The sequence below is a fragment of the Coffea arabica genome, chromosome 11e (assembly GCF_036785885.1).
Source record: "Coffea arabica cultivar ET-39 chromosome 11e, Coffea Arabica ET-39 HiFi, whole genome shotgun sequence".
Taxonomy (NCBI): Eukaryota; Viridiplantae; Streptophyta; class Magnoliopsida; order Gentianales; family Rubiaceae; genus Coffea; species Coffea arabica.
The window spans coordinates 37,932,567-37,960,063 of NC_092331.1; the positions used below are offsets into that span (position 1 = coordinate 37,932,567).

Genomic DNA, 27,497 nt, shown 5'->3' on the forward strand with positions numbered 1-27,497 from the left:
TTACACTTCTCACGTGATCTGGTTCCCCCAACGCCTTTCAGGACCATAAAAAGCCAGAAAACACTCTGTTCATCGACACTCACTTCCAGCATCCTGCTTCTCAAGTAGATTTAGGAGATAGTAAATAAAATTTACCCATCGGCTTCTCTTGAACTTCGTTCAATGGCTGTTTTTTGGTACACTTTGTTGTTTAGCTGCGTGGCATTGGTACATGTGTTACCGGAGACTGTGGGAGCAGATAAGTCCCAAAGAGAAAGAGAAGCTGACAAAGTTGTATACTTGCCAGGGCAACCACTTGAGCAGTTTGGTTTCCAGCACTTTGCTGGTTACATCAAACTCCGGCCAAACGATGAGAAGGCACTTTTTTACTGGTTTTTTGAAGCCCAAAATGATGTTTCTCATAGGCCTCTAGTTCTTTGGCTAAATGGAGGTTAGTATTTTGTCAACTTTCCTCGTTCTTTTCTAGACATTCTTGTATGCTCTTTCGTCTTGTGTGCTTTTCTTGCATCTTTTTGGGTAGTGATGGTGGCGGTCAGAAAGCGGATGGAAGATGGGGGAGGAGGGTGGTGGTTGGTGAAGAAGACTGGGGGAGGGTGGTGGTGGTTAGGTGTAGTATCTTGTATGTATGTGGTTAGAGTCAATAAAGAAGAAGAGAAGCATTAGCACTTGAAAACTTTAAACCTTGCTTGGATTGCTGTTTTCCGTAGAAAAATTTCGTCATTTTCCGTGAACACATTTCCCTATTACCTTTTTTCCTCACATACATCAAATCGCTACAGTAATTTTTCCATGAAAAATGACGGAAAATGCAATCCAAACGGGACCTTAACCTTTTGGGCTAATACTGTTTATCTTTACAACCTCTCTTTTTGTAAAATATACTAGTTGCTTTTACAAACTTTTGTTCCTTTATGGTGGAGTTCGAGACTTTCAGGAAATGTAAAAAGCCAAGCAAATCTTGCACTTTTGGAGGCAAGGCTTATGTTTTCCTCCGTTTTTTTTTTAAAAAAAAACGAAATTTGGGCTAACATTCCTCTCGTGACCGGTGTTTGCCACTCGTGAACGGGGTTTGTCAATTAAAACAAAAAATGGAGGATTTTGTGACCAGCAATTTTTGTTATTTTATATGGAGCTTTATGACATAATTCTGTTACTCTTCTTTTCTTATCTACAAAGTACAATGTCAAAAGTTCTGAATTTCTAATAGTTCTTCTTTTTACCCTTTTTTTAATGTCTGTCTAATAATTTGTTATCTTGTTACTGACAAAAAAATCCTGTTTGGTAGAATTCTACTGCTTTCACCTAGGAAAAATGGCTTGTCATATGTGCCATTTTCTCTACTACTTTTGAAATTTTTCCTTTTCTTTTTGGGGAGAGTGTATATGATAATCTAATAAGTAATCTCAACATTGATGTGTGTGGCTCTGTGCACTTGAGAGTTAAATGAGTTAAAATGGAGGGTCTAAGTTTAGACCCTTCATTTTAAATTCATGCATTATTATTAAGTAGACGCTATTAGCCATAATATCATAAATTCAATTTATACTTTTCTAATTACTAAACATCTGATGTGGCAAGAAAACTTAACCCCAATAGTTTTATACTCTTGGTTGCAAAACACATATCCTGGTTCTCCATACCATTTAAATTAATTTCTTGCTTATTTTTAACTATTTCCTTGATTTAAAGGTCCAAGAGTAGGGCATGAATAAAAGGTTGATTTTCTTTGTTATTCCTATAGCGATCAGAACTTCTTCAATAACTTATTCTGAAATTCGGCAAAATTTTATCTTATCTTCAGCATCAGAGATTTGGATTGGGCTGAAGATGAACAAAAATCTGCAGCAACATTTCTTTTCTTTTCTGTCTTTAATATGAGAGAAAAGGTTTAGTATATTATAGCACTTAATGATGAATTGAGCCTAAGTGAGATTAAGGGTATTAATATCTCAATAAAGAAAAATAGCCCCTTTCATAAATCAATTTCATAACTAAACTATTCACATGTTCAAAGTCCTTGACTCTTAGTTTTTTTTATTAGACAGCAACTGGTAATCTAATCTACTCCTACTTTAGCCTATTTTAGGGGGGAGAGAGACCCAATGGGGTCTAGAGAAACTGACAGGGATTGAACTATTATCAAATCAGATGGGTGCACTATACATTCATATTAATTTAGAAGAAATTACATATAATAACTTATTAATGGGAGATAAGGTTTGAATCCTTAACCTCCCATCCCACCAAGATTTAAAGTCCTTGACTCTTAGTTGGGATCAATAATTGTATATCAAAAAAATTTCCATGTTAACAAAAAACATAAAAGTAGTAATCCGACGGATGCCATCAAAATTCTATGAACCAAATCATCCTTAAATGCCATTACGATATACTTTTATACTTCATGCATATATGTTTTTTAACTCATACAGGTCAATCTTCTTCATGGGGAAATGAACCAAATCAAACAACTAATGCGTCATAGGAAAAAATATTAAAAATCCAGCAGCATGTGTACTTCTTGGAATTGATCAAATGGTTATCATAGGCATCATGGGCATAGGCACAAAAGCTGCTGAAGAGTGCACAGATTTAGAATTTGTTTGTGTCCGGCATGGCTTTTAGCTTTCCTTCTCATCTTCCTCTTCTTTAATCCAATGAATGATATAATATATATATATATATATATATATATATATATATATATATATATATATATATATATATATATATATATAATATGAATGTGTTGGCAAAGGAAGAAAGAATATCCTTTACAAATTTGAGAAAGTATTATGATAAGAATTTTGCTCCATAAACTATCGTTGTATGACATGAGTAATGTCTTTCCTTTTTCATTTTAATATCCTTCCATCCCTACCTCGAGCATATCTCTAAATCTGATAGTGAAAAAGACCCTTAAATCCCTCCCTGACCATTGGGCTAGCACCAGTAGTTATGACTTGAGTAAATTATAACATGAAATTATAGTAAATCTGTGAAATAAAATAATTCACTTCATTGTGTTAGTGGTGTTGAAAAGTAGTAGGAATGATTATTGTCAACCCCATATTAGCTGGAATGTTCCCTTTTTTGTAATGTAATGGGGCCTAAGACTTGGACACTTCCCCATTTTCTTTGTGCTTTTGTTTTTCTCTACTTTTGTTTTGACTGCAAAGTGTTTCACTAGGGGCCAACTTATTGGACCCCCGGGGCCAACTAATGGTCCTTTACAGGACACACAGGACACAAAGCGAATGAGGGGAGGAAAAAAAGAGAAGAGAAAGGAGAAGGTAAAGTAAAACGAAAAAGTAAGAAGACAAGAAATCGACAAGGAAGACGAAGAATGCAACCGAAACGATACAATATATATATATATATATATATATATATATATATATATATATATATATATATATATATATATATATATATAAAATTTGTCTTTCAATATTATATTGGGTACAATTATCTTTATTGCATTGATTTACTAGGGTAATAAAATTATGGAGACACTAGTATATCAAAATGAGGGGAAATTTGTCGAATTTAAACATGTGGCGGGATGGCTTTTTTATATGTTTGCAATTAGCAATAGGATAACATATTGGGCATAAAGTAGAACAATAAAAATGGCAAAGATAACTCATGGTTACTGCTGGTTTACTGTAGTTTGCCTAAATTATATATATATATATATATATATATATATATATATATATATATTAGTACAGAATAAAGAATTAAAAAAACCTACTGGATCCCAAACAATTTATTAATCTGTTAGCCAATATTTGATACTTTAGTTTGCATATTAATTACTTATGTTGTTTGCTACTATATTATGTTCCTCAGGACCAGGATGCTCTTCTGTTGCTTATGGTGCTATGCAAGAACTTGGTCCCTTTCTTGTCCGGAACAACGGACAGCTTATTTACAACAAATACTCTTGGAATAAGGGTAACAAATTCCTTGGATTTATCTCATTTTTCATTTCATTCTTACTCTCAGGAGCCGAATGGTAGCTTTATATAGTAGATCATAACGATTTTATTTTTTGGCCCTCATTTGAAACGCTTAATGTGGTTCTCTATGCAATAAAACCCCCATAAAATAATAATTGATAAATTAATAACCTCTATTAAATAATAATTTTTTAATCCCAACTTGGGCTAACGAGTTAAATTAATAATTTCGATAAAATAATAAGATAATAATTTTTTTGGAAACCTTATATAGTCCTTTAGTTCCATTTATATCATAAATTAATAATTCACTAAAATTATATTTTTCTAAAATATGAGTCTATTTTTTTTAAAACTTAAATCTAATTGAATCATGTCGAAATCAACTATGACTAATCACAAATGTGTAAAGAATGAGTATAGTAGAAAGCATCACACATGCATATGGATATCTATCTTTTTGATATCTATCATTTAGTATTCCTAAATCATTTTGACATCTTGATTATAGAAAAATGATGTCAATTATTTCATAATTGAAGATATTAATAAAATAAATTATACTTACGCATCAAGTAATTAATAATTCACTAAAATTATATTTTTCTAAAATATGAGTCTATTTTTTTTAAAACTTAAATCTAATTGAATCATGTCGAAATCAACTATGACTAATCACAAATGTGTAAAGAATGAGTATACTAGAAAGCATCACACATGCATATGGATATCTATCTTTTTGATATCTATCATTTAGTATTCCTAAATCATTTTGACATCTTGATTATAGAAAAATGATGTCAATTATTTCATAATTGAAGATATTAATAAAATAAATTATACTTACGCATCAAGTAGATATGCATTGGCTTATATTCCTTAGATAGAATTATAACTACACTTAATAAATTAATAAATTATTAATTTATCAATTAGCTAATACCTCTTTAAATTAATAGAATTTGTATGGTCCCAAGGGTATTAATTTATAGAGGTTTTACTTGTCATTTCTTAAAATTACAGTTAGACATGTTAATTGGTAGAGTTTGAGTTGGATCTCTCTGATCCAAATTCAAACCCGTCAAATTTAGTCAAACCTAAATTTGGATCTAGACTTGGACCTTTATGGTTTTGAAAAAATAAACCCCGATTTTGACCCTTATGGGTTCGGGTACCTAATAGGTACCCATAGCTATTTTTCTAAACATACATTGAAGAACTAAAATTAAAATATTTTAAAAATATGTAGAGGTTAAAAATAATATAAATGCCATCCAATTTTTGTTTTCAAATAATAAAATTAACATTTAAGAAGTTGAATGCAATATTTTAAACTTAAAGAAAAAACTATTATCAACTAATTCTATGTAGGTGGTGTTTTCTTAGTTTAAGAGCATATCCTATAACCTAACAGTTATGAATTCTTATTGTATCCATAATCCAGGGGCCATATAATATTAGATTAGTTTATAAATTTACTGATATATATATATATATTTATATCATAGGAATTTAAACTCTATCTAAACCTATGACTCTCTAATAGAATCTAAGTCTGATTAAGGTTTGGGCTTAAGAAGTTAAAGCCAACCCTACCCAAGTATATTGGGCATGGGTTAGATTTAAAAAAGATTCGATCTATTGACATGTCTAATTACAGTGAGGACAATTTTTAAATATTGAATCAGTTGATAATGTTGAGGTTTTAATATTTAGAAATTTTGGGTTCAAGTCTTCCTTTCCTCCCTTCCTATCTAGCAAATTCCATCCGTCCTCTGCTAGAATTTTTTTTTTTTTTCAAAAATCGATTGATACTAACAATAGGCATTGATCTAGTTGTAAAAATACCAAGGTTGATACATGAGAAATAGGATGTCTACATTCTGAATCTCCTAGCTGGGAATTGTAGTGTGGCTATTGTTAGTTTTCCCATTGTTCGGTGGTTATTATTCCACTTGTCCGGTTGTCGTTCCTGTCGTTTTCAACCCCAAAAAAAAAAAAAAATCAATACCTTGTACAAAAATAAAAGAAAAATTGAGTAATAGCTTGATAAAAAAAAGTCAAGCAGCATGCAGGTTTCACTCCTAATATTTCAAATTTCTTAATATTGACTTTGTAACTCAAATGTTTTATTATTACAAATATAATAAAAAAAGCTAATCAAGATTAATTCATTAATTAGCGCATATATCTTGTTTGGTGTCTCAAAATTTTTCTCCTTCTCTAATGTGATTTTTATTGTATGATTTATACCTTGATTTCCGTACACAATTACATAAATCACCTAGGTGCAAATTAAAATTACAAAATTCCTTCGGGGATTAAAAGTAATTTAAGCCAAAAAATAGTCAAGCCAAGGTAAATAATTTTTTCCCCTTAAATCTGTGTCCCTAGGATAAAGCAAACAAAATAAATGGTGGAACTGTAAAATTACCACTTGCACTTTTGAATTGTGTTCACTTTCATCAAAGAAAAAAACAAAAGTACTTTAGCGGAAAAGTGACGTTTACTTCACTTTTTATCTTGTGCCTACCATGTAGAATAACTCAAAAATTTTTAAATTATTCTGTATCATTAACTATTCCCTATGTTTGGCGTGCACTGATGATACGATGCGTAGCTTCTTTGGTTATTAAATAAGTAGAAATCTAGTTAACCTGATGAATAAGATTCAGAAACTCAGTGCAATTTTTGTTTCTCAAGAGTACGATTACAAAAATAATACTATAGCATTTTTGGAATGCGATATATATGAGATAAAATGATAATTGAAAAGCACATTTAAAAAAAACCTCATTTTTGCCAAAAAAAAAAAAAGCCTATGCAAAGATTATAGTTTATGTGTGTGTGTGCAAATTAAATTCGAATTTCAATTAGGTTTTGGATAGAGGTGGCAATTTGGATTGAGATCTATTTATCCATCTATATAATCCATAATTAAATGGATTTGGATTATCCATTTATAATATTGGTTTTAAATGGTTGACCAAAGCAAAACCATTAAATTAAATGGATTTATATGGATTATCCACAAAAACCACATATATCCATTTACTTAAAAACCAAATAAAAGAAACGGAAAGGAAATGCCTGGTGAGGCCTCAGCAGCTCCCCTTGGCCTTGGTGGCCTCTCTCTCTCTCTCTCTCTCTCTCTCTCTCTCTCTCTCTCTCTCTGTGCCGTGCATACATGTGCCTGCTGGACTGGACATCATAAAATATGCCAGTTTGAATTTTATTCTTTTCTTTAATTCCTTGTAGTGTTCTTTAAATTCCTTGTAGTGTTCGTTATTATTAACTACGTCTTCCCTTGTGAATTGGGGATTGCAAGCACCTTCAGTCGCGTGATAAGTTTCTGCATCAGTTAATGTTTGATAGCTTAATTGTAGTTCTTTTGCTATCCAAAGTCCTTTTACGACCATGAGAGAATGGCGTATTTTGTACTCTTTCTCATCCAAATACACCTAAAATTTACAAGTACATAAAAAAGTATTTCCATATTACAAGAAATGATAATACAAAAATAAAGTAATCAAAATATTTAAATGGATTATAAATGGATAATTGGTTTTTATTTAATCCATTTAGATCCATCCATTTAGATCCATTTATTAAATGGATCTAAATGGATTGGATAAATTTTATCTACCATCCATTAAGTCAAAACCAATTATGAACCATTTATCCATATTGACACCTCTAGTTTTGGACGTTTACCTTTCAATTTGTGATTTAAAGTAACGAGAAGTAACCAAACGAATATGAGATAGTGCATTTAACTTCGTTATGTATTCACTCTCTGCTGATGTTATCTGTTACATTCAATCGTGTAGTTGCAAATATTCTCTTTCTGGAAGCACCTGTGGGGGTGGGCTTTTCATATTCAAACAAGTCAGGGGACACAGAGAAGCTCGGTGACTCAATTACAGCTGAAGATTCTCATGCAGTTCTGATCGGATGGTTCAAAAGATTCCCCAACTTTAGGCTTCACGATTTCTACATTGCCGGAGAGAGCTATGCTGGTATGATCTTACGCAAACTAATTTAGACAGTTAAAGAATAGTTAGGACTAATATTCAACATTGCATTCTTATTTATCATTTCGCTTTTGTTTATATGATACACTTTAACCTTTGCTCTGACCATTTTGATATAATTAGACCCAGAACTAAATTTAAATATAAATTTGCATATGAAAAATGTAAATAATGTTTGCCTTGTTGAACCACAAAAGAAGCAATATAGACTACATTTGTAGCAAGGTAATAGTTTGGCTTATAAAGGGAAAAATAAACCCATTTGCCTACTATCGAGTTGAGATTTCTTTTTTGGTACTTTGGAAGGCCATTTATAAGGAAATTAACAGATAAGTGGCATGATTAGGAGCCTCACAAGTTGCATCTCGTACAATTTTGCATAAATTTGTTCCTGGTGTAAATGAGTGAAATTTTCGTGTAAATCATTTTAGGTGTCCAAAAGAGTGTAAAGATAAATTGGATTTGGGCGTAAACAGGTTATATTCACGCGTAACTCTAGTAGAATTAGTTTGTTATTATCTGGTCTAAATCATATACAATTGGTGTAATTTGGAGATGAATTGCTAATTTATCCCCAAATTGTACGAAATGGAACGTGTGAGGTCCATCCCACTAAATGAGCACTTAAAATTGATTGAAGGGACCACGGAGGCTCTGATTAAATTACAAGTCTAGGTGACTTCTCAAGTCTCTCTTTGGCCAAGTGGTCAGCTACTATGTTCCCCTCTCTCATGCAGTGCACAAAATTTGCATTCCCAGTTCCGAGCTATCCAGCTTCTTACAATCGTATTCAATTTGAAATGGGGGCTTTCTACCCTGGTCTTTTCAACTAAGTCGATTCCTTTGTGTCAGACTTAACTGCTACTTTTCTAAACCCCATCGTTAACACTAATTTTAATTCACATATCATGGCCCAGAATTCTGCCACAATGGTTCTTGGCAGTGCCCAACTTATTGCTGTATCCGGATCTGGCAACCAGAGACTCAGAGAACTTTCAATGGCCAGGATTACTTAATGCTGGATCCAGATCTGGCAACCGCAGACGCAGAGAACTTTCAATGGTCGAGATCGGCCGAGCTGACCTTGGGCTGATCTCAGTGAGCTGACCTCGTCTATTGAAAGTTTTAACCATATTCTGCAATTGTACTGCAACCGCAAACGACCTAGGTCCCTTAATACTCCCCTCCAGTCAGCCCCTTCAAACTCCTAAGACATCTCTAATTACTCCTACTACAGACTGCTACTCTTGAATTTTTGGCCAAGACTTCGTCTACATTCAGTTTAATCCAATCAGCCTATGGACTCTGCCAATTGATCATATATAGCTCCTTGCTCCCTCTGCTGCTTCTTTTTTCCATTGTTGCTTCTTCGTGATTGATACAAAGGCTTAATATGAACGGTCTTTGGAACTGAATACTGATAGTTTGATGCCAATGCACTTTACTTGGCATGCTTTACATTTAAGTCAATTTAGTTTAATGGCCAGCGAGGGATAATTGTTTTCCTCTAAAAGGTAGATATTTAAAATGGAGACTTGCATTTGAAGTTTTTGCTTCATTTTAAGCCAATTTAGTCTCAATGCCAATCGGAAATAATTTGATGTCCTGTAGTAGGAAAAATTGTAAATGGATTTTGTACTTGAAGTTTTTGTTTTGTTTCAATGCTCCATAACTAATATATATCCTCTACGTGTCACAGGTCACTATGTTCCTCAGCTCGCCAATCTTATTCATGAAAAGAATAAAGGAGCTAAGAAAGGATATTCAATTAATCTGAAGGGAATACTGGTATACAAAATGTACTCTCTTCATTTCCATATTAGTTGGCGACATTATAATCTTTTTGTCCAACATTAATGTCATATTTCTACTTAAATTAATCAATTAGATATGTACTACATTGGTTTACATCAAATTGTTAAAAAATGTTACTAAACAATTTGGGGAGAATAGTGCAATAATTTAATAAACTTCGTGGAGCATACAATGTTAGCATCTATACATACAATCTTGTTTATTTTGCAAACATAGGTGGCTGCCCCCATTCCTCAACCTCCGCCAATGGCAATAGTTACATGATTTTCTAACTTTTTCTCTAAGCATTTTCTTAACTTTCAACTGAATTACCCTAAATAGACTTTGATAAAATAAAATAATGTGACTTTCGTTGATGACGAACAGATGGGAAATGCAGTAATCAATGACCCAACTGATCAACCAGGTTTAATCGATTATGCTTGGACTCATGCAATTATCTCCGACCAACTCCACCGGAACATATACAAAGATTGTGATTTCAAAAGCAACATTTCGACCAGTCAATGTACTATGCATATTAGAGGTTTTTTAGAAGCTTATTCAGGCATAGACATTTACAACATCTATGCTCCCGTTTGCCTCAGTTCCTTGAACAAGGCTGCTCAAAAACTCATCGTGGCACCTCGATTTTTCACTCAACATGTAAGTATTTGCTTGCACCTTTATATTTCTGTGCTTAAGCTTCAATATTTGCAAAGAAAGCAAGTCTAATTGTTGGAAAATTAAACTAAGCTTTTCGAACAATTTTGCTTAAAAATGTAAAATGGAACTCAGCCAACCGTAGACAGAATAAGAAAAAAGGAGTTTATTGAAATCTTACGAAGTTTGCAGGTTGAATCCAATTTTGAAGTTTCTTGATTACAAAATTTTAGAGAGATAGGAGAGAATTCTTTAGTTTTAGAGAGTGATTTAGCTAAAGAATTGGTGTGTTTAGAATGATGAGTTTGATGGGTATTTATAATAAAATTTTTCATTTTGTCATTGTATCCGCTATAGTGCACAGTGCACCGTGTTTTGCTATGGTGTAAAGTGCATTTTGTCTACTATGTTTGCACGGTAACTACCAGATTTCTACAGTATTTTTCATTATTTCTATTACATAATATAATTTTATATTGATTTTATGGAATTTTGTGAATAAATTCCATAACAGTCATTGTCGTTATATTGGAGTCCATACGTCAAAACTATTTTCAAAGTCTTGACGATTCTTCCGTTTATTTTCCTTGATGATTTTGGCTAGTATCTTGATTTTGATTGGTCCAATTGTTGTAGAATTTGTTTTAATTGTTTGACATATTCGTCTTTGTTAGTGACTGATACCAATTTCACAGCTGCTAGAGTTTTTTGCTGCAAGAATTGTGTGACCTTCTAGTCGACTGGTTGATGGCTCTTGGGTTCCTCTGGAGCCATGGCTGAATGTTGTGGTTGGATATAGTCTGTTGTAAAGGTCAACCACCGCTGTGTGTAGGCCAGTTTGACCAGTAGTGGTAGTAAAAGTTGTTATTTGACAAACTTAAATTTTCACTGGGAGACTGTAATGGTACTACTAGTTGGGATCTGAATAAGCTAAGGAGGTAGAGGAGTGTAGCAGAGAGAAAGTAGGGAAGGAGGAGAAGTGTGAGAGGGAAGAGAGGAAAAGATAGTGCAACAAGGAAGGAAACTGAATTGGTTGTATCTGATAGCGTGGTCTTTATGTCCCCTTAGGCTTTATTTATACAGAATGCTCCCTCTAGATCCTTCTGCGACTAACCAATCTCTTAACAGAATGAGCATGCATGCATGCATGCCTTTTAACAGCTAGCTGACTAACTAACTATCTGAAATGCTAACTAACTACCTGAAACGGAAAGCGTGGCAGATACATTTCTGCTCAGAAATATCTAGTGAAAATATCTAGGGTCATTACAACACCTCCCCCATAAGAATCCTAGTCACTAGGATTGAGCTGGAAATTTGGAAACTGTGATTGTATCACCGTGACATCCTCCCAAGTTGAGTCTTCAGTGCTTAGGTTCACCCATTTGATCAACACTTGAGTCACCTTCTGTCTTTTCCTTATGATTTCACGAGTAGCAATCACCTTTTCAGTAGCAATTTTAATCTGTCCATCCATAGTCGTCAAGGGTAACTCCTGAGTCACAACATGATTCTTTGCAGATGGTTTAAGCAGGGAGACATAGAAGGTAGGATGTATCAAAGAACCAGCAGGTAATTCCAGTCTGTAGGCCGCATTCCCCACCTTCTGAAGGACCTTGTAAGGGTCATAATACTTGGAAGATAACTTCAGATTTCTCCGGACTGCTACTGAAGTTTGTCTATAAGTTTGCAATTTCAAATAGATCCAGTCTCCTACCTGAAAACTCCTTTCAATTCTATCTTTGTCAGCAAACTGCTTCATTCGATTCTGAGCCTTGATTAGATTACCCTTCAGCAGTTCATTCCATTTCCTTCTATCCCCTAGCCATTGTTCCACAGCAGCTGCTGGAGTCTCTAAGGCATTGAGGCCTAATTGAGAGGGTGGATAACCATACAGAGCCTGAAAAGGACTCATCTTCAAGGCTGTGTGATGGTTGGTGTTGTACCACCATTTAGCAGCTACTAGTAAGGACTTCCATTTGTGAGGCTGTTGGAAACACAAACACCTCAAGTATGTCTCTATACATCTGTTCAGCCTTTCTGTCTGCCCGTCTGTCTGAGGGTGGTAGGCAGTGGAGTAGTGCTGCTTAGTACTTAGCTTCCCAAACAACTCCTGCCAGAACATGCTAGTAAACAGCCTGTCCCTGTCTGATACAATGCTCAGAGGTAATCCGTGCAATTTGTAGATGTTATCAAAATATATGTTAGCTATTGACTGTGCTGTATACTTAGAGGATAGTGCTACAAGATGACAATACTTGGTGAACCTGTCGATGACCACCAGTATCCCTTCATATCCTTGAGATTTGGGTAATCCTTCTATGAAGTCCATTGAAAAATGTTGCCATGCTTGCTCAGGGACAGGAAGGGGTTGCAGTAGACCTGGTGCCTTGCAGTTTTCTACCTTGCTCCTTTTACAGACATCACATTGCTGCACCTACTCTTCTACCTTCCTCTTCATCCCAGGCCAGAAGAATGGTCCCTTCAACCTCTGATAGGTTCCCAGATTTCCTGAATGACCCCCAAGGCGAGAGTCATGGAAGCAGGCTATCAGCTTCTGTCTCAAGTTCCCTAACGCTCCAATGTACACCCTACCCTTATACCTGAGCAATCCCCCAACAAAAGAGTAATTTGGGAGAGAATCTGGTGTAATAGTCAAGGCTTCAATTAGCTTAGTCACTGCACTATCCCCTTGGTAGCTTTCCAGGACTTCAGACAGCCATGCAGGTTTCATGACTGAGAGACTGTGTGTAGAACTGTCTCCTTCATAGTCTCTTCTGGACAGTGCATCGGCCACAAGATTTTCTTTCCCTTTTTTGTACTGTATTTCATAATCCAATCCTAACAATTTAGTAAGCCACTTTTGCTGAAGGGGGGTAGTTATCTTCTGCTCCAATAGGTATTTTAAGCTCTGGTGATCTGTCTTGATAATGAAATGGTTTCCCAACAAGTAATGCCTCCACTTAGATACAGCTGTGATAAGGGATAACAGCTCCTTCTCATATATTGATAACCCCAAGTTCTTAGGCCGCAAGGCTTGACTGAGATAAGCAATAGGCCTTCATTGCTGCATGAGTACAGCTCCTATAGCCTTATGACTAGCATCTGTTTCTAGAACAAATGGTAAGGAAAAATTAGGAAGTGTGAGGACCGGTGTGCTACTCATCAGTTGTTTAAGCTTTTGGAAGGCTAGCTCAGTATGTTCACTCCAGTGGAAATTTTCTTTCTTCAGCAACTCAGTAAGTGGCTTGGCAATGAGTCCATAACCTCTCACGAACCTCCTGTAGTAGCCTGTAAGTCCCAAAAATCCTCTCAAAGCTTTCACTGATGTAGGTGTAGGCTAGTCCATCATGCTTTTGACTTTTGAGGGGTCTGCCTGTACTCCATCTCCACTGATAATGTGTCCCAAATACTCCACTTGAGACTGTCCAAAGATGCATTTGGAAAGCTTGGCAAATAGGGAGTGAGATCTGAGTGTTTCTAGGACAGTTTTGAGGTGTAAAAGGTGAGTGTTTGGGTCCGGACTGTACACAAGGATGTCATCAAAAAATACTAGCACAAATTTGCTCAAGTAAGGTTCGAATACATGGTTCATCAGGCTTTGAAAGGTTACTGGTGCATTGGTAAGGCCAAATGGCATGACTGTGAATTTATACAGTCCAAGGTGAGTTTTGAAGGCTATTTTTGGAATGTCAGCAAGGTACATTCTGATCTGATGGTAACCAGCTCTTAGATCAATCTTAGTGAAGAGCTTAGCACCATATAGCTCATCGAGTAAATCATCAATGATAGGTATTGGAAATTTATCTTTGATAGTCAGGTCATTTAGTTGTCTGTAATCAACACAAAATCTCCAAGTTCCATCTTTCTTTTTAACTAACAGAACTGGAGATGCAAACGGACTATGGCTGAGCTGAATAATGCCACTACTAAGCATGTCTTTTACCTGTTTTTCTATTTCATTTTTCTGGTTGTGAGGGTACCTATAAGGTGCTAACTTGAATGGCTTGGCATTTGGTACTAAAGGAATTTGGTGGTCACAGTCTCTGGAAAGGGGGAGGGATTTTGGCTCTCCAAATACATCCTTGTAGTCTGCAATTAGAGCATCTAGGGACTGTTGAAAAGTAATATCCAACTGAGTTATAGTGTGTACCTTAGTTCCACTCATCCTCAGCCCGCAGGCATGCTTCCAAATTCTGGTGCTTAGTCCCTCTTTCTCAGCATTATCTCTAGGAAATTTGAGGACGGCCTCCTTAGACTCCCCTTGTAGCAAGACCCTTTCCCCTTCCTTATCAAATGTCATGTTCAACTGCCTGAAGTCAAAGGTGATGGGGCTGTGTGCAGCCATCCAATCCACTCCTATGATCATATCTTAAGGCTCTAAGTTAATGATAAACATGTCATGAGTGAATTGTTTACCTTGCATTTCCCAGTTCATGTTTGGAATCATCTTACTACAGGTCAAGTACTCCCCATTAGCCACCTTGACCTTGAAGGGTTTGATAGACTGAACCATCCCTGGAAAGAGTTGAGCCACAGTATTTTTGACAAAGCTGTGAGTACTTCCCCCACCACCAGGATTGACAGGGGGGTCCCTTTGAACAGCCCCTGCAGTTTGATGGTATTGTAAGTCATCTTCCCTGTCAGTGCATGTATTGCCATCTCCACTCCTTTGGCCGACTGTGTCCCTTGGTACTCAATTACCTCCCCTTCCTCCAAATCCTCAGGCCTATCTTCTACTGCTACAATCAGATGGATCTCCTTCTGCCTGCACTGGTGACCTGGACCAAACTTTTCTCCACACTTGTAGCAAAGATGGTGTTCCCTTCTGTACTGCAGTTCTTCTGGTGTGATTTTCTTGAAGTGTTGAGGTGTTTTCTTGACAGCATTGACAATGACAGGTTTGGTAGGTGCCACAGTGTGCTGAGCAGCAGTCTGTGTGGTGTTTCCCTAGGCCATGGCCCTCTGATGAGGTTTGTGCTTCCTATGGTAGGCTTCAAAGGCATTTTCCTGTAGTCTGGCCAACTCAAAGGCTTTGGATAATGTCTTAGGATCGTGAGTTTTCACCATTGATCTCAATTCATTTGGCAGTCCACTCAAAAAGCAGGAAATATAATAGTTTTTTGGAAGGTGTGGGGCTCGAACCATTACCTCTGATAACAGCTCCTCAAATTTTTCTTGATATGCTAGGACTGTGGAAGAGAGTTGCAACTTGTTGAATTGCTCTACTGGATCCAGTTGTCCTAAGGTTCCAAACCTCTTACACAGTTCTCCAGAAAACTCCATCCAATCCACCTTGTGACCCCTAGTAGATCTGAATCCTTGATACCACACTGCCGCTTTCTCCTCCAAGTGGAATTCTGCCAACTCCATCCACTGCTCCTTGGGAATGTGCAGAAGCTGGCAATATTTCTGAAGTTTCCTGATCCATTCCCTCGAATTGTCCCCCCTAAATGCTGGAATTTCCAATTTAGGCGCGCTAGCATAGAAGGCATTCCTAGCATTCCTTTCTCCTTGTTCTCTACTCCCCATGTCTGAACTTCTGGAGTGACTTCCCTCTGGAGAGCCTAATATTCCTTTCTCTTGATTTCCACGGTTCAAACTGGAGAGCTGCTGAGAGATGGCTGACATGAACGCATCTAGCTTATTGCTCAACTCAACACTCACTGCATCCAACCTATCCTCCATGCTTTGCTTGTTTGCTGCCAAGGATTCCAGAATTCCTTGAATCTTGCTTTCTTGCCTGCGGAACTGTTCCTCCATTGTCTTCATCCTTGTTCTATCCGCCATTGTGATATGTCGATCTAAGCTTCCTAGTCCAAGGACCGGAAGCTCTGATACTACTGGTAATGGTACTACTAGTTGGGATCTGAATAAGCTAAGGAGGTAGAGGAGTGTAGCAGAGAGAAAGTAGGGAAGGAGGAGAAGTGTGAGAGGGAAGAGAGGAAAAGATAGTGCAACAAGGAAGGAAACTGAATTGGTTGTATCTGATAGCGTGGTCTTTACGTCCCCTTAGGCTTTGTTTATACAGAATGCTCCCTCTAGATCCTTCTGCGACTAACCAATCTCTTAACAGAATGAGCATGCATGCATGCATGCCTTTTAACAGCTAGCTGACTAACTAAGTATCTGAAATGCTAACTAACTACCTGAAAAGGAAAGCGTGGCAGATACATTTCTGCTCAGAAATATCTAGTGAAAATATCTAGGGTCATTACAGAGACCCAAGCTAGGGAAAAGGTTGAGAAGTAGTGTAAAGAGATTGGTATATAATAGTTTGACGAACTAAATATTTCGTTAAAAATTTGAAATTCTTTTTTTACATCTAGAGACGGAGGATTTTAAGTTTTAGTCCATTCGTATTCCACCAGGTAACGAAATAGGTTGAAAAATCATATTTGTTTGTCTTTTTGAAATAGAATAAGATTGAATGTTAGTTCATGTAGTTCTGGAATGAAAAACATTTGGAACAAGGCTGCTTGTAGTCCCAATAGGTGTAATCTGCAAGATTAAAGAGGGTTGAGAAGGAGCGAAACTAGTTAAGGTTGGTTCCCGATCAGCAAGTTTAATGATTTTCAAAAATTGAGCACGTGAATAGGTAATGTACTACTCTTCATTGTTTTTTCCTTCTTCCTTGTGAATGGTCTAAAGGAAACTGATAGAGTCTTCCAACACTCTTTTGTAGTATTCCTATGTTCTGATTATAGATAAAGGAATAAAATTGAAATTTGGAGGTAGTATTGTGTTCGCTAATGAATGGGGATTATTATGTCAAGTTCAGTTTGTGTAACTATCAAGTAAGTTGAGGTTTTGATGTAGTGACTAGGTAGGGATTTAGATGAAGGCAATGATTGAGTTATGGCTGTTTGTATAGATGATTGAGTTACAATAGCTTTAATTTGTTTAGATGTTTGGTTTGATGTAGTAGAAGAAACTGAGATTAAACAATGGGCTGAAATGGTGGGTTATCTTACATGGGGAACATCGACCCATATCAAGGCAGGAACTATCCAATCATCCAAACAAAAAACTATTGTAACCTAACCAACTAAACAAATAGCCATGGCTCAACTATTTTTTCGTCTAAACCCCTACCTAACCAATGCATCAAAACCTTTGCTGATATGACAATTACACAAACAAAACCTGGTTTTTGGTATAATAATTCCAATTCCTTAACCAATACAATACTACCTCTAAATTGTAATTTTATTCTTTTATATCTAATCAAAATACAGGAATACTATAAACAAATGTTGGAAGACTCTTAGTCAGTCTCCTTCAGACCATTCACAAGGAAGAAGGAAAAAAACAATGAAGAGTACAAAACCCATTCATGTGCTTAAATTTTAAAAATCATCAAACCTGCTGACTGGGGAGCCAACCTTAATCAGTTTCGCTCCTTCTCAACCCGTTTTAATCCCATAGGTTACATCTATTGAGACTACAAAATAGCTTAATTCCAGAGTCATATAAACCAACATTCATTCTTATTCTACTTCAAAAAGACAAAGAAAGAAAAAAGACTTTCTAGCCTCGTTCATTACCTAGTGGAATGCTTATGGACCAAACCTTGAAATCCTCCCTTCAAATCTAAAATTAAGATTTTAAATTTTTAATAAGAGATTTAGGCTTCTAAACAATTATACACCAATTCTTCAACTATGTCTCTCTCTAAACCTGAAGAATTCTCTCCTCTCTCTCTTTCTTTCAAATTTTGTAATCAAGAGTTTCAAGTTTGGATTCAAGCTACAAACTTAGTAAGAATTCAATGAACTCCTTTCTTATTTTGTCTATGGTTGGCTAACCTGCCTTTTACATTTCTCTATCTATTTTTCAGTTATATTACTTGCTGATATGGTTGGTTCAACCGTTTAAGCCCCTTTCCCAGAGATAGCCCATCTACGATACTTTTCTTTTCATCTCTTATCTGTTCATTTAGCTTTCCCAAGTCCCTTATCCGTCTAATTGTTATAGGCTTTGATGGAGGAAATTCTGCTTGTACTTCCCCATCTGAGGTTTGTCATTTCTTTGAAACAAAGGTTATAGAGAAGAACAAGCAATTATCAATCTCATTTTCTTGTGCCCAAATTTCAAACCAATAAAAAAAGTGGATGTGTTGCTCTGTTTTGGTTAAAAAGCTATAGAAAGCTTCCTGGATAGCTTACCTAATTTCCTGTAGTCTTATTTGTTTTATTTCATAAAGACAAACATATATGATTTTCCCGCCTAGTTTGTTACCTAGTGAAATTCGCATGAACCAAAACCAAAAATCCTTCCTCCCAATGTAGAGCAGGAATTTCAAATTTTTAAACAAAAGTATAATCCCCAAACAGCTAGATCCTAGTTTTGCTACACTATTTCTCAATCATTTTAATAGCTTGATCCTTCTAGAAAGTTTAAGTTCGTCAAATAAACCCAGTCCTTACTATTGTTACTAGTTAGACAAGGCTATACAAAATAGCAGTCCTCCTTCATCATAACTTATATTCAACCTTAGCATATTCAAGCAAGGTCCTAAAGGAATCCAAACACCATCAAAACAAGCAAATCTTCATGTCTTACAAATTCTGCAATTAAAAACCTCATCAGCAACAAAATTGGTATCAATTACCAATAAAGATGAATATATCAAACAATTGAAAAGGTGCTGTAAAATCTAGACCAATCACAAATGAAGGACCAATCTGAATCATCAAAGAATAGGCAAGCAGAAGAATCTTCGAACTCTAAGGACAGCTATGACGAAGTCCAACAAAATGAGAATGACAGTTATAGAATTTCTCACAAATTTCATAAAAACAAACATTGTAATAGTAATGTAATAGCAATACCGGAAGTTACAGTACAAATTTGGTAGTTACTATACAAATGCAGCAAACAAAAATGCACTGAACACTGTTGCGGGTGCTGTAGTAAAATGAAAATTTTTGCTATAAATACCACACAAACTCTCTAGACTAGACGCACCAATTTTAAGCCATTCTAAACTTTCTAATTAAAAATTGTTCTCTCTCTCTCTCTCTAGAAAACTCTTGTATTCAAGAATCTTGACTTGGATTCAAGTTACAAACATTGTAAGTATTCTTATTCAATAAATTTTCAATCTTATTTTATCTATCTTTGGTCGGCTAAGCCGCCTTTATATTCTGTTATTTATTTATAGTTCTGTTTACTATTTTTGACATTACTGCTTTAACCGCCTAGGCTTCCTTTCCCAGAGGTAGTCCATCTGCCACTTTCTTCCCTTTATCTCTTATCTATTTGTTTAGTTTCTCAAGTCCCTAATCCTGTATGAAGCAATATAAGGGAAAGACTTAAACAAATTGATTTTTAGTAATTCCCTTCCCTACGATACAATATCCATTGTGATCCATAGTGAATCATTATATTTTCCAAAACAAATTATAATAAAGATAGTATAGATCTAGTAGGTTAGACTCAAAATATAGAACAATATGCCATCTTGAATTTCTCCAAGAACCTCAATAATCCTACAAATCCTACAGATCTTACACTGTAATGTGAGGCCAATGAAGTTTATTGAACAAGAATGCTTACAATGGTTGAAGTTGAACCCAAATCAAGATTCTTGAATACAAGAGTTTTCTAGAGAGAGGGAAAGGAGAACTTTCAACTAGAAAGTTTAAAATGGTTCAAAATTATTGTGTCTAGTCTAGAGTGTTTGAGAGGTATTTATAACAAAATTTTTTGTTTTGCTACAGTACCCACTATTAGGGTTGAAAAATGAACCAAACTACTTGATATTCAAATCAAACTTGGTTTGGTAAGAACTCATTCGAATTTGGTTTGCCAACTAATCAAGCCAAATTTAAATATCATTTTATGTTTGATAACATCCAAATTCGATAAAAATTTCGTTCAAATTTTGGTTTTGATAAACAAACAAGCCAAATTTGAACAAAATTTCAAACTTGTTAAGATAATTAAACAAGTTTGAATATTAGGGTATCTAGTTTGATTAGATTCACTTACACCCGTGCCCATTATAATGCTTAGAGTATAGTGGTTACTCTAGTTCTTGCTACACTATATAGTGCACTTTTGTTTATTGTGTTTGCACAATGACAATTGAATTTATACAGTAACTTCTGGTATTACTATTAAATTACTACTAAAATGTTTGTTTTTATGAAATTAGTGAGAAAATTTCATAACAGTCATCCTCGTTTTGTTGGACTTTATTATGGTTGTCCTCAATGTCTAAAGATTTTTTAGCCTGCCTATTTTTTTAATAATTTAGGTTGGTTCTTTGTTTATGATTGGTCTAGTAGTTGTAGAATCTGTTTAAGCTATTTGAAATATTCATCTTTGTTGGTAATGGAAGCCAATTTTGCTATTGATACAGTTTTTTGGTTGTAGAAAGTGTGAGGCTTGATAATTTGCTTATTCGATGGTCTTGGGATTCATTTGGAACCACACTTGAATATGCTAAGGTTGAATATATGTTGTGATGGAAGAAGACCAAGCATTTTGTACAGCCTTGTTTGACTAGTAACGGTGGTAAGAATTGGGTTTGTTTGTTGAACTTGAACTTCTACTTTGAAAAGATTGAGAATAGTCATTTGGGAGGGTTAAACATTTGCTTAAAAATATGAAGTCCCTACTCTACATCAAGAGGAAGAATTATTAAGTTTGGTCCGTGAAAATTTCATCAAGTAACGAACCAAGTGGGAAAATCATATTTGTTTGTCTTTTTAAAATAAAATAAATTGTTTGTCCTTTAAAATAAAACAAACAAGAGTGTTGACAAAAATGATTTTGGATGGAGAAAGTTTAAAACCATGTTAATTTATAATCCTAGTAAATATATCCCCAGAGATTGAAGGCAGTTAAAAAGGATCGAGGTTTGTTTAGATTGGGAATGGGAATTGGTTGGAATCGGTTTGGGCTAATTGTGAAGTTTTCTATGGTAATGGCCTGCTGTCCTGCCCGTTTAGAGGTTTGTGAAGAATTTGATGAACTTAGAGATTCTGATTTAGAGGAAAGTTTGATAGGTTTGGCCGTTGTGCTTGAGGCTTCTTGGGCCCTCTTTAGCCTCCTATTGTTTCTTTTTTTTCTTGGTAGTATCTCCCTGCAAAAATTCATGGTCTAAAACAAAAGGACCTTTAGGGGAGACGTGGGGTCTAAATATTCACGCAGTTAATCTGTTCCATTATTGCGAGGCTTCGTCTATATTTAGGAATGGCAATAGGTGTTGTATCCTTAAAAATCTCTCTTATTAAATCTTAACCCGCATATCTAAATCTTTTACCAAACACTATCGGGTAATCTTATGGGTTTAACTCTTATTATCTAACTCTCTCATTTCAGGTTCGATTTACCAATTAAGTATCCTTTAATCTGAATAATTCAAAAAAAAAAAAGAGAATTAGCTTTTATCAAATTAAATACACATCATGTTAGATCAACACACTATGTTCAATTTTTCTTAAATTTGGATAGAGCTAGGGATGGCAACGGGGCGGGGGACCCCTCCCCCGTCCCCCGCCCCGTTGCCTATTAGTTCCCCCCGTCCCCCGCCTCCCGCTCCCCCCGCCCCCGCCCCGCCTTGCCCCGCTTCCCCCGCGGGGGCACCCGCGGGGTTAATAAAATTTTATTATAATTAAATTTTAATAAATAATCAAGTACTAAAATATCAACACATCACCAAATTATTATTCATTGTAATTTTACAATTGAAACTCATAAAAACAATCAAACAGAAGTTATTTGAATACAATCCAATATGATGAAATAAATATAACTAAAATAGTCAAATTTTCACTTTTAGTACAAATGCAATCACTAATTCATCATTGTGTTTGTGCTTTTTTTTGAGAAAAAAGTGTTATTCTATTAAGTGTAATTAAAAATTTAGTATAAATGTATTAGTAAATTTAGTATAACTAATTAATAAATTCTATTAGTAGACATGTATAATTATTCATATAATTGATAATATCAATTATATTACATAAACTAATATACATTATATAATACATCTAACTAATAATATCATTATCATAAGTTTATAACTAATTAACTTACATATAATATATAGTCATTTATATATATATATATATATTTTTTTTTGCGGGTGGCGGGGCGGGGGAGTATACCCCCGCCCCCCGCCCCGTTTCTAAGCGGGGGGAAAAAATTCCCCCCCGCCCCCGCCCCCGCCCCAACCCCCACCCCATGAGCCCCCCGCGGGGCGGGCACCCGCCCCCATTGCCATCCTTAGATAGAGCCAGAAAAATTGAACATTTTATGAAAGATAAATTTAGCAATCTTTCAATAGGGGATCCAAACAACTATCCCACATTTTTCAGCAAGAAGTTGTATAGAAAGCATGACAAATAATAGTTTACAAGATAAAAATGTCTGCTAGCTGAATACAAATTAAAAAGAATAAACAAGTTTTATAGGCGTATTAATTTGTCGATATACACACACATACACACACTTATACATTTACACATATGTATATGTCTATATGCATATGTATATGTATCGGGTATCGGATTTTTAGGATTCTCTTATCAAAGTCTCTTGAGTTATCTGTTGGTAACTCCTCATCAAAACAAAACCCTAATGGATTACCCATTAATCGTCTAATTGGATTAACCATCGAGTCGAGTATCCATAGGTATCAGGTTTTATCTTGTTTTATTCATTGAGAATAATTTTGGACTGCTTTGATTTTCCACCCTATTACTGTAGCAATTCAAGTTTTGCACCTTGGACTTTCGTATTGAGCACTTTACATTTACACCCTAAAGTTTATACAATGTTCAAAATCAGTCAACAACCTTTATTTCTATTAAAATAGGTAAAGATATATTCTTTGACTCATTATTCTGAGATTTTGAAATACTAATACTATTTTTTAGCATTGAAAAGAAAAGTTTTGTAGTTGACATGCATACCGTTCCTATATATACGTCCATTGCTCTGTGTTGGATTATGGTAATTTGGAATGCACCTTTAAAGTGCCAAGCACTCGGAAGCATAAGTTTGAGATGCAATGCTGGTGAACTTGATAACACTGAGTAACACTAATATAAAATAAAATTTGGGAGTGCAAACTCAGTATAACTCAAAAGTTTATGTGGTTGTATTGTGGAATTAATCCTGTTTTAAAAGGTAATTGAGTATTTTTCACATTCGAAAAAGCAGCTCTTTACCACTCGCAACCATCGGTGAAATCTTTCATATAAAGTCCTTCCTCCAATACTCTTTTATTCAAACAAGAACACAAATTAAACCAAACAAAATGTGATTATATGTATCTATCTGATTTCAGGATCTTTGGCACAAATTGCCATCGGGCTACGATCCGTGTACGGAAGATTACGTTGAGGCGTATCTCAACAGAGAAGATGTTCAGAAGGCCCTGCATGCCAACCTCACCAAATTGTCCTATCCCTATACCCCATGCAAGTTTGTGGACTAGTATTGATTCGCTCATAGAAATCATGCATAGGTCACTTCTTATGTCGAATTAAGAAAGGGTTAAAGATAGAAAATCACATAAATCATTTATATAATTGTGCAAAAGTCATTGGTACGTAAAAAAAGCATTTATGAGGACAATATTCAAGGTCAAGCATTTACTTGGAATTTTCAGAAAGATCCCAACAGGAGCTTCCTTTTTGTTGAATGTGTGACAAATTTTAATGGTACCCTTGATCTGTCTTTGTTGTCTCTGAAGATTAACTAGCATTTTGCAACTATTATGTGATTACTCAAGTGCTTAACAATGTTCTTTTGTTGTGAATGTCTTACAATAATTAGTTTCAAATCATACACTCCAATATCTTATGGTTTGAACTAATATGAAATAGCGACGGTTATCATCGAAATTAATGGATTTGAGATGTTCGCACTTGTTTTGCAAGTATTTGTGCTGAAAAATAATTTTTTTCAAACAGATTTTGAGCTTATATAACTATTATACCTCTTAGAACTCAATAAAAATCTTACAAACACTCCAAAAACTCCCAAATATAACTCACATTATTTTTACACAAAAAATAAATAAATAAAAACTTCCAAATATAACTCACCTTATTTCTATACATAAAATAATAAATAAAATACCATCCATTTCTTCCTCCACTACTACCCCCATCTCTTGCCACTATTACTTTCCACCTTCGCTGCCACCTCTTCTTGCATCGCCACCACCCTCTCTCTCTTTCTTCTTCCTCTCCATTCCTTCTCCCTCCCTACCCCTATACTCCCCTCCCTCTCATTCCTTGCACCCCCTTCCTAGCACCACTCTCTCTCTCCCGTGACCAAATATGGTCGTGGGATATAGGGAAAGGTGTGTGGGAAAGGGGTTGTGACCAGATCGCTCCTCGCATGGAGGAGAGAGGGTGCAGGAAAGGGGCCATAATTGGAGAGGAAGGGGTGGTAATGAAGGGGAGGGAAGAAGAGATAGGAGGAAGAGAGAGGGGAAAGGGATAGGAGGAAGGAGATAGAGGAGGGTGGTGATGGAGGGGAGGGTGGCAGCAGAAGGTTAAGAGTGATTGTGGCAATTAGCCACCATAGGGGGGCTGTTCTACATGTAGACTTAATTACAGGGGATTTTTTCATAAGTTTGCTTAATTAGGATGGTTGTTAGAGGGCGTTTTATTGTTTATATATATATATATATATATATATATATATATATATATATATATATATATTAGGGTAATTGTATCATTTCGTTTGCTCCCATTACTTTTGATGATTTCCTTCGCTGTTTTATATTAGTTCAAATCATGAGGGTTGGAATGTATGACTTGTTATGATAGGGGGCTTTTCCACATATTGGTTCAACCACTAGAGACTTTTCCACATTTTATGATCTGTTATATTTGTTATTTATGCTGAGAGTGCCACATATGCAAAACATGAAGTGCAAATTCAAGTTCAAATTAAGTGACATGTATCCAAGAATGCTAGTGTAATATATTATAAGTATATACAAGATTAATATATTTTTTTGGTGTATGAAAGGTATGGCTTGTATGATAAGTCTATTTTGGTCATAAGAACCAATTGATTAGTCAAACTGAACTACACTCACAGTGCATGGTCAATGCTCAAGATGAAATTCGAGACGTTAAATGCTAAGGGACCAATATAATGACAAAGTTTCAAATTTAAGGATTCCGGAAATTGCATCTTGCCCTTTCTCTTTATAAGCTTTTTGTTCCTTTTTGGGGCTTGTGAGAGGAGTTTCATCTGTTGTCTTTTGTGTTTGTGATCACAGCAATATAATTCGAAAGTGGAATGACGCTCCGGACACTGTATTACCCATCATTAGGAAGCTTTTAAATACTGGATTGCGTGTTTGGGTGTTCAGGTGTGTTACCTTACTCTCAACTCTTTTTCCACCCTAACCTACCTATTTGCCAAATTAAAAAGATGAACCAAATCCAGGAACATATAATTGCAGTTTTGCGTTCCAATATATATTGGTTGGTTTCAGTCTAACCACATAGCTTTAGGTCTTAAAATATTTGGACCATAAATCACTCCTTTAGAAACCATCTCTCCAGCCAAATCACTCCTTTACACGTATATAATGTTGTTTTACGTAATAATTTTCAATGTATGAAAACAATATTATTTGGATGTTTGTCATATCTTTTTTTTTTTCTTTTTTCTTCATATCGTAAAAGAAATAAAACCCTAGCCTGCCCCAATCCCTTTGATATCAGTCTTACCTTTGTGAGTTAGCACTGGGATGTGGATTGTTGTACTCCCTAGCCAGTTAGAAGTATCACGATACGTAAATATCGTAGATTCTGTAAAACTCTAAGTTGATAATAGTAATTATTTATCAACAATTTTAGGTACGAAATCTTGAATCTTTCGTTTCCTTCTCCCTAATTTCATCCATATAAGTATCTAAATGTCATTTCAAAACCTGCATTTAAAGGCAAACATGCGACTCTGTGTCCAATATTTAGGTCTCATGATCCTACGAGATTCATCAAACATGTTAATAATGGTATGAATAGAATCAATAACGGAGTCAAGATCTTTGCTGATAGTGCAATAATTTTAGTTTATACTTACAATTTGTGATTCATGAATACTAAGTTTTAGCCCTGACAACACTTGAAATCCAGTGGCGATACAGATGGAAGAGTGCCAGTAACATCAACAAGGTACAGCATCAATGAGATGGGATTGAAGGTAAAAGAAGAATGGAGAGCCTGGTACCACAAGCAGCAAGTGGCAGGGTGGGTGGAGACCTATGTGGAGGGTGGTCTCACTTTCCTGACTGTGAGAGGAGCGGGTCACCAAGTCCCGATGTTCGCACCTGACCAATCCCTTTCTCTCTTCTCCCATTTTCTTTCGAACACCCCTTTGCCATCTTCACATCACTAACTTATGTAGCCTGTAGTCAGTTTAAATCAACAGTTAGTTATCAACTTCATAGACATGGATAATTTGTACGGAGAATAAAGTACTATGTTGTATACTATGTTTTCAGGCATACTTCACCAGAATCGTTTTCCCTCATTTGATATTGATTTGTCTTCTTACAATTTTTTGACTAGCTGGTTTGATGAATGTTGATACATTTCCCATTCGTGTAATTTTTTTGCAGCTTTTCTTGGATTAGATGCAGGGACGGAAACAATGCAGCAATAAGTTGCCTAAAAAAAAGATTAAAAAAAATGCTGCCTAAATCGAAGAAATATAGACCTAAAAGCATAGTTATTAAACCCGATCCGGTCCGACAATTCAACCGGTCAACCCGGTGAACCGGGCATGAAACCGGACCGAGTTCTTAATAAGATCGTTTCTGTATTGAATCCGTTGACTTTTCAACGGATCGACGGTTGAACCGATCAACTTGATTGAACCGGTCGGTTTTATAAGGAACCCGGTCTATGAAAAAATGTTATAAACATTGCTAGAATGGAGATTCAAACACATGACCTGATGCAAAGAAGTAGACTACCATTACCACTAGACCAACCAACCATTTGTTATTTATTTTGTTCTTATATTATATATTAGAGTTTATTAG

The 27,497-nt window shown here is 35.5% G+C and overlaps 1 protein-coding gene across 1 annotated transcript; it reads left to right on the plus strand.

Annotated features, from left to right (window-relative positions):
- Positions 1-26,961, plus strand: LOC113719676 (serine carboxypeptidase-like 35). Its single transcript, XM_027244946.2, has 8 exons — positions 1-430; positions 3,856-3,960; positions 7,796-7,984; positions 9,699-9,787; positions 10,181-10,459; positions 23,763-23,899; positions 25,722-25,814; positions 26,587-26,961. The coding sequence occupies exons 1-8, from the start codon at positions 163-165 to the stop codon at positions 26,846-26,848; spliced, it is 1,422 nt and encodes a 473-aa protein (XP_027100747.1). The 5' UTR covers positions 1-162; the 3' UTR covers positions 26,849-26,961.
- The last annotated feature ends 536 nt before the right edge of the window (positions 26,962-27,497 follow it).